General features: G+C 32.8%; 1 protein-coding gene across 1 annotated transcript; it reads left to right on the plus strand.

Annotated features, from left to right (window-relative positions):
- Positions 1-1,202: 1,202 nt before the first annotated feature.
- LOC134243356 (uncharacterized) lies at positions 1,203-2,893 on the plus strand. Its single transcript, XM_062725614.1, has 3 exons — positions 1,203-1,297; positions 1,513-1,701; positions 2,158-2,893. The coding sequence occupies exons 1-3, from the start codon at positions 1,203-1,205 to the stop codon at positions 2,891-2,893; spliced, it is 1,020 nt and encodes a 339-aa protein (XP_062581598.1).
- The last annotated feature ends 6,392 nt before the right edge of the window (positions 2,894-9,285 follow it).

Consider the following 9,285-nt stretch of genomic DNA (forward strand, 5'->3'; position numbering starts at 1 on the left):
AATAAAAATTTAATTCATTGTTTCGTCTCGTAATCTGCTTTACAATTTTTCAAAGACACTACGTGTCTGAATTATCGTAATACAGACGATGAAAATTATTTTGATAGAATATAGGAACCATAATATTAATTATAGTCAATTATCACCTTGCAAAATAAGTGTCATCTGAATAAACATCCCGTGTCACGAGACCCGCGTCTTCTGCCTGGGGTCATTAAATGTCCAGGTAGAGTTGCTAATTATGTAACTTTGTATACACATAGCCACTTCGAGGTATCAAGGGTAAATTTCAATAGAATATGCACAACGGGACTGCAATTTTACTTCGAGGGATCAAGGGTTTCGAGAGATCAAGCGTTCGAGAAATCAAGAGTAAATTTGCTTAGTTATATAGGGAAAAAATTCGGGACCAGAGATTCACTTTGAGCGATCAAGAACTTCGAGAGATCGAAGTTCGAGCCATCAAGAGTTACCTGTATATCTCATTTTTTCACTACCAGCAAAGGAGCATTATTTTCTGAAACATAAAATAATAATAATAAAAAAAATTATGTAAAAGCCTAAATTTTTCACATCATTAAAATATAAAATGATTGTTTTAGGCAAAAGAGATTATATCTTTTAAAAAGAACAGCAGGGCTATATTTCATTTATGTTCGAACATAACGCAATTTTTATAAGCACATAAAAATCTTTTGATATGTATCTTTGAAATGTTTAAGTAAAAAAAATGGGAGTGTAAAGCAATTTGAAAGATGAATAAACTTGATATGACGACACAAAAAAACAAGTATATTATATGAAAAGACTCAGCGCAGCATGTATTGATATTTTTTTTTATTTGCACAGCTTCTAAAATGCAAGCTACAGAGAGACATTTAAATCAATTTAAATATCAGCCCTCTAAATCATTTTCTAACACAGGATCAATATCTTGTCATTCTGGTCTGTTATCTCCAAGGTTGAAATAACATTAATTCAGAGTAACCGAGTGACAGACAAGGAAGGTAAGAAAAAACAAAAATATATTTTCAATTTTTAATGTTTAAATGACATACATGCATCAATTTCCTAGTATTTTAGCCAATCCGTCAATTTTTGTGGTGGAAAGTTGTTTACATCTTTCATTTTTCTTGTCTACAAAGGTACACCTATCACTTGTAAAATGGCAACAGCGTCAGATCTATTCTCTGGAGCACAAGATGTTAAACGCTGTCAACTTTGCCCTGGAAAAACTAGAAAATCTACAGCAGAAACTGTGTGTAACACTTGTCAAGTCAATCTCTGTAAGGAATGTGTAGGTCACCATATGATCCCCGATCCTAATATAAAACATGAAGTTGTTACCATCGAGTTCAAAAAATCTGAAATCAATCCACACCAGTGTAGTATCCATCAAGAAGTATTATGTGAATTCTTTTGTGAAGAATGTGACTCTTCACTTTGTTTGAAATGTCTTGCGTCTGGATCACATGAAAAACACACTTTCTTACAAATTTCTAAAATTTATAGCTCAACAAAAGCTCTCATAAGAAAAGACTTAGATGAACTTGAAGCAGACATTGCGCCTGTCTATGAATCAATTGTATCTGGAATCGAAGCAATGTCATTGAGTATAATCGAAAAACATGATGAAAGACGAAAAACTATGCATGACCTCAGTAAAACATGTCACACAATAGTAGACAAGGTCTTTGAAAAGTATCAGCGTGATTCAATAAGAAATGAAAGAAAGGATACCGACTCAATACAGAATTTAAAATTAGATTTTCAGAAGAAACATTCATTAATTCGGTCAGCAATAGATAAAAATCACTCGATCCTTTCTTCAAATGATCTATCCCAAGTTGTTAGATACGCTTCCAAAAACGAAGAATTTCGAAATTTTCCTTCCAGATTTGAATTAACCGTGTCTTCGTTTAATCTTAGAGAACTAACAGAGCCGTTTCTGTGTCAAATAATTGGAGAGATTCCGGAAACAAAGAAAACTTTAATTAATGGAGAGGTCTTAAAATCTAAACAATCATTTGTCTTAAAAAGCATACATACATGTGAAATTTCGTCTTTGTCACTTGAAGTTGGAAGTTAATGTACTGATGATAGATTTCCAAGAGCTCATGTAGCTTGTATTCCTGACACTAATCAATTCTTTTTTAGTGATAACCATGACATAATTAAACACATGAACTCCGAAGGCAAACTGCTTAAAGAGATTACAACAACAACAAGAACTGCACCAGCTGATTTGACCGTTACCAGAGAGGGACATTTGGTGTACATTGACGGGGAGGATAGAAATATCAACATAGTAAAGAGTGACAGGACGGAATGTCTTATCAAGGAAAAAGACTGGATACCTGGTGCCATCTGCAGTACTTCCACTGGTGACCTTTTATTACTTATGAGATCCGAATACAGAGTGGAAAAGCCAACAAAAAGAAAAATTACTCGTTTTTCTGGCTCTACTGTTAAGCAGGAAATACAATTAAATACCAAAAACAAAAAAATATTAACATCTCATCTGGCGTTCATTCATGAAAATAAAAACCTTGACATCATCTTGAGCGATATGCATACAGAATCGGTAAGAGTGTTAAGCAGTGAAGGACAGTTAAGGTTCACGTATGATGGAAACCCTCTTTTAATGCATTCAAAGAAATATGGAAAATTTATTCCTCGTGATGTTACCACAGACAGAAAGGGTCATATTTTAATTGCCGATAGTGGTGCCAATATCATACATATAATTGATCAGGATGGACAATTCCTTCTATGTATAGACAACTGTGGATTACAAAAACCATATGGTCTTAGTATAGACAAAAATAACATTTTGTTTGTTGCTGAACTGAAAACAAAAGCTATCAAACAAATTAAGTTTATGTTGAAATAGACTCAAATCGTCTTTCCGTTGCACGAATGTTTATACTTCAAGACAAAAACCTAATTATCGAGGATCCAAGAGCTTGTTAATGCATTCTTATGTGACAGTTTCTAAATTGATTCACCTTTAAATCTTTTTTTTTTCATGAAAAAGGATATACAGTGTTTTTCAACAGGAAGAAATATAAGACATACTGACCAGGTTTTTACAATAAATTTTTGTACAGTATCTAATTTTAACTTTAATTTTAAATTTTGATATAGAACAAAAAATATGTTTCTTGGTGTGTACTTTTTTAAATATGGCTTTCATCACACCAAAATGAACAGAGAAAAGCAGCTTTAAATAAAAGTTGAACATAATTAAAAGAATGACACTAAAAAAATTCCCCTTATTTTACCTTTCCGAATAGTGGAGATTAAAAAGGATTAGTCACACACTATTCATGAAGGTAAAATATATCAATTTTGAATATTTCTGTCTTCATGGCACTTTAAGTATCATTTTCATTTTTTTCTTCCATTTGAGGAGCAAGCTTCCAACAAACGTTTAGAGATTAAACATTGTAGTTTAATGTACGAAGAAAAAGAAATTAAATGCTGGTTGATGTTTTTTTCTTCAAAATAATTGTTTGACTTTTGTTTACAAACTGAATTTTCAACGGGTTTCTCGTTATTTCCCTATCATGACAAGGAACACACGGTGTATGTAATTGATCAGTAGGGAATGCTCAATCCTCCATGGTACCCGATGTTTTGTAGATCCGTGTATGCTTTGCTTTTCTTTTGAAGTGCTAATGGACTTTTGACCTGAAATACGGGCGCCGTTCAAAAATTACGCGGACTGTGCTATTATTTACTCTTATAGACGTCATATAGTTATAGAATTTCACAGAAATATGTATCTTAAAGATTCCAATAAATTTTGGGCAAATTTCTGTTCTTTAAAAGAATTCTACTAAAATTATCGGTATGTTGATATTGCTGATGGAGAGGTACGGAGCACGACAAAAAAATCTTAAGCAAAAAGATGCGGAATCCAAAATTTAACTCACTAGTTTTCTATAATTCGCGATATTTTTCGACAATTTTCTCAAATTTATCTTAAAAGTGTTCTATTATTATGCATTTCGATTTCTGACGTGATATTTGAAGTACTAGTACTAACAGAAATATAACTAGAAACGATCTCGTTGCGAGCAACGAGAGGTCTTCCGTCCGTTTTAGGAAAAGAAACCCACGTAAAATCGAGCTTAAAAGAGATTCAAAATTTTGGTCACAAGAAGGATTGAACCCATGTCGCCAACGTGAATACGCTTTTTTTTTTTTACTTTTTTATCCTCAACGCGCTAAGCATTAAGCTATTGAGAGTACTGCTCTAAATATACTTGTGTATACTTTTGCAACAGTTCACCTGTCTAAGAATTATAAAAAACATTCATAATTTCGCGCCAAACGCCACGAGTAAATATTCGCGCCTTTTCTTTGGACTGATCTATTAAATAGGTATGATAGCTTCAATTAAATTTTAAAAATAAAACATTCTTAGCGCCTTTATTTTATTTCGACGTTAAGAAAGTATATGTAACACATTATACACATTACATATTGTATCTAGCCCAGTTATACTAAAGCAGTGAAACGGAAATTAAGTTTTAAGATTGACACTCAACTGCAACTTACCCGTATATACTCGCCTATAAGTCGTTCCGCCTATAAGTCGGTTGTATTTTAAAAGCTTATATACCATAGGGACTGACCTCATATAAAACCATTCATTTTATAGCTCGCCTATAAGTCGGACATAGAGTTTTGGACCAGAAATTAACTCCCAAAAATCCGACTTATAGGCGAGTATATACGGTACTGCTGTAATGTGTCGGACCTGAGCGGTCAGTAGGTCCGTGCTCGGATTACCGAGTTTTACTGGGGATATGATTGAATGCAATATTTACAGATAATGATATTACACCTGCCTGGTGTCTTTCAATTAAATGTCCTAAGTGCTTTGTACATTTATATATCTTCAGTTAATACCGGCACCTGCCTGGTGCCATATGACAATTGCCTCACCATACAACTGACTATATAAGTCAACAGCCACCTGCCTGGTGCCTCTTGATTTAGCCTTTAACACCTGCCTGGTGTCTTACTGCTTACCAAGTTGCCTATATAACTCTAGCCAAGTAGCTACAAAATACTTACACAGTATTTAACTTTGTAAGAGCTTCTCTGTCCTAATGACAAACATATAGCTAACGTCTCAAAGCTATATTTAACATAGTCACTGACTCCGGCAACTTTGCACAATTCCATTCGATTGATACACTAATTGGTTTCTATACCAAAGTGAAGACACAAGCCAATTGGCTGTACTGCCCCCTTGTACCTCAACGTAATCAATGATCATAAGTTATCAGATATCATATCGATAAAATACTACAGACTGCCTTTCTTTTGGCAACACTATTATTATTTTCTAACAGAACATCATTTATCAATAAAGCTTGTATAATTCTTTTGTCAATTGACCAATTAATTACAATATTTACATTGATTATCTATTATAATATAAACAAGTAACGGGAGGTCACTCCTCCAACCATTTCACTACTACGTTAGAGTCGAAGTAGTTTTTTACATTTCATGTATCCTTATGTCAGAATCGTTTAATCAAACGCTCAGCTGCCTCCATAAACTCCTACTCGCGAAATGGTGGAGTTGACAGAGAGAGCCGCCATCTTGGTCCCGCTTCAGATTTTCAAATATTAATATCTAGAGTTCAGACAAACCAATATCCAAACAACTTACATAGTAAGCATCAATCAAAGAGTCTCTATTATCATTCCAAAAATTAATAAAAAATATTGAAAAACAAAAAAGTTAGAAAATGCGATTTTTTTAATTCGCTTCTCCTAAGGACAGGAAGTACCGACGACGAACGAAGAGTCGCGTCCTGGATGGTATATATCACGATCTTTAATCCTTGAAAGTTTCATGTTGAAATCTTTTACCGTTTTTGAGTTTAATCGAGGACAAAATGTCATTTTAATTTCAGGAAATGTTCCGTAACTTGGCACCAGATAAGAATTTTCAAAAAATCTCCCGGATATACAAAATTCATGTAACGACACATCTGTTCTGAAAATTTCATATAATTCCATCCAGTAGTCTTCGAGAAATCGCATGCACAAAATTAGAAAGTCAAAAAAATAAGAAAAATAATAATAATAATAATAAGAAACAATAGAATCACTATAAGGTCTTCCGTGAAGACGGAAGACCTTAATGATTTTTCTCTGATGCGATTTCCTTTAAAACGACTGTGAAAATGACGTCCTCTTGAATTGACGGCGCACTGCACTTTTGTTAAATTATGTGTAATGCTCGAGATATCGCTAACAGAGATCCAAAATATGCATAATAAAACATATAGTAAACTAGGGTATTCGTGACATTCGACCACAAATAGCAAATTTAAATTTTAGACCGTTAGACCTCTGTAAAAAGGAAATACGAAATGAAGGGGAGAAGATTATCGACGAAAACTTTATCCGAACTGTAAAAAACGTGATTGAGAGTCACCAATATCACACTATATCTCATAAATACCTGCAGTTTTTGGTTTTAAAACAAAAAAAGAATATTCTTTATTTGTTTAATAGATTTGAAGCTTGACAAGAAATGGTGTTTGGATGTTGAGTAGATAAGGTAACTCAAACTGTACAGGAACTCTTGGGAAAATATTGAGAAAATGAAAGCTCAATAACACATTTTTTTATAATGCCTGTGACGTCGAAGATTTTGCTGCCCCGTGACTTAATGATATGTCCTGAAAAATTATTCAAAATTTATACCAATTTACATCATTTTGATATGATATTTTGAAGACCTTACACGTAAAGATTCTTTTATATTATTTGTGACATTTTGCCGGATTATGTCGTCAAATATTTTTTCTGTGCAACAAGTCCGCGTAATTTTTGAACAGCCCTCGTATTGTGTACATGTTTCATTCTAGTATTATTATACCCCTGCTCAAAAAAGGAAGAGTGTATAGTAATGGGGAAGTCCGTCCGCCCATCTCTTATCCACAACTACATACAGACAGACGGACAGACAAAAATGCAGACAGCTAGATAGACAGATATGGGCAGACGGGCGAGGTCACACAACTATCGCATAAGCTCTTCTTGTCTTTGACCAGTAGAGTTAAAATATCCAATTTAAACTTTTGAAAAAATTACGTAATGTAGTAATATCGAAGAAATAACATCACGGTGGGCAAAATTAATTTTCTTTTTATATCTTAATACATAAGATTACTGCTTGAAATAAAAAAAATTGACTGTAGGTTCAAATGATTTTGTTGATATTTTTGGGGTGCAGAAAGGTGCTCTGTGTATCCCATACTTAACATGGTAGATCAGAATTTGTTACGTTTATAGATCCTCTGTATAAATAACCAGACACTCAACAGTCCTTTGAAAAAAAATCCTATAAAATGTATAAAAGAATATCAGTATTGATTTTTCATCTTCTTTTAACATGTACAACTTCTAAGCAGAATTACCTTAATAAATTATAATTAATATTAAATCTGCATAAAAATAAAAGTCAAGTCTACATTTATTTTTCAATAAGCTCATTAAAGGATAAATAACACAAACATTTTCCTAAGAAACTGAATTATCTTTATGTATTCGGAAGCCTTTCTTTCGAGAGAAAAAGTACCGGATCATTTTACAAATTTGATCGAAAAATTCGGTAAAATTTGAAGTAAAGTGGGGAGTGTATGCTACTAGTTCAATATTTTTATTTCTTATCTCATGAACATTTTGCTATGAACATAAAGTTATGCAGGACATTTTCCTGGGCAAATAGTTTATTGAAGATTAATTAAATATATTTATTTCCTTTCGAATTAAATTTGTTTTAAAAATATAAAATTTATAAACAATCATAAAATATGTTAATATTTTATGGAGTCTTTACAATAGTAATACTATTAAACAAGAAATTGGATACCTGCACTAATGAGAGCAAAAAATGAACACAGAGAACAAACACTTTTTGAAAAGACCGAGAAACAGTTGCCCCCCCCCCCCCCCCCCCTTCTGAAGTTTGCACGCTGTCCGAACAAGTATTATCATCTTCGTCAACATTGGTTATTGCAATACCTTGCTGCTTCTTTTCTTTTAACTTGAAACGTCTTTCTTTAACGCACTAGACAAAAGTGCTAACGCACCACAAATGAAAGTAATATTTTACTTTTCAAAACTTGTTTAAGATATATTTGATGTATTATGCTACAAAATCAAAAAATAAAGCATTTAAATGTCTTTATTGATAAATAACTACAATGTTTTTTGAAGTATGGCCATTTCATAGAAAATGTGAAAACCGTATCCATACTAAATTGGAGAGATTGGAAGAATCAGTGAGTGAATGTTTAATAAAAATCCACAATGATTTTGTAAATATAATGCTATTTGAAAGTTGTATTGTGGAAATAAAAAAAAAAAAAAAAATTGGAGAGATAATTTTCTATTCTTTTCTTTTCAATTTTGTTCTTTATGTTTGTATTAATTAGAAAATCAGAAGAAAAAATTCATACCGTATGCGGCATTTGATCCCAGGTGAGCGTGTTAAAACAGACATCATGCTGTCTGCAAGGGGTTTCTTTAGAAATAGATTAGTAGACCAAAAAAAATCAAGCCATTAAGTAAACACTACTACAATTTCAATGTCGTTCCACAAAATTGGGGCAATCGGAAGTTTAGTGGACTGGGTATAGACAACGATGCATTGGATGACTAGCAGGCGAAATAATAGTCAACAGCTGCATATTATTTGATTTTTTAACCGGGAGACTGTTTCTGGTGTAACCTCAAGGATCATCATCGATAATTAGCAATGCATATATCTGGGCAAAAAAGAGGTACGCAATGCATATCGGGAAAATGGCTTTGGGCAAGAAAGTCATTTTGGGGTTTTGCCCTGACAGCAAGACATTTGCCCATCCCATTGTATTGGAGAAATATGGCGTTTTATATATACTAATACCGTTTAGGCAAATGTTCAATTCACAAAAAAGAATTTTAAGTGGTGCGTTAGCAATTTTGTCTAGTGTCTATTTAGATTTGTAAGTGTGTACATGTTTACAAAAGCTTCAATATATGGTTTTATATAATAGGAAATTATATACACTAAACATTGAAAATTCCGAAAATCCGGTCATGTAACTACCAACATACGTGCATGTTTTAGCATATAAGAATCACCCTACCCCGGTTATGAAAAAAGTTTCTGATGATAGATAACGAAATATTGTACATACATCACAAGATTAGAGAACATACATTAAAAGAGTTTGAATATAAATTACAAGATATATTTAAA

This window comes from Saccostrea cucullata, unplaced genomic scaffold, assembly GCF_032062105.1.
Source record: "Saccostrea cucullata isolate Sc308-1 unplaced genomic scaffold, CSIRO_AGI_Scuc_v1 ctg2450, whole genome shotgun sequence".
In the NCBI taxonomy this organism is placed as follows: Eukaryota; Metazoa; Mollusca; class Bivalvia; order Ostreida; family Ostreidae; genus Saccostrea; species Saccostrea cuccullata.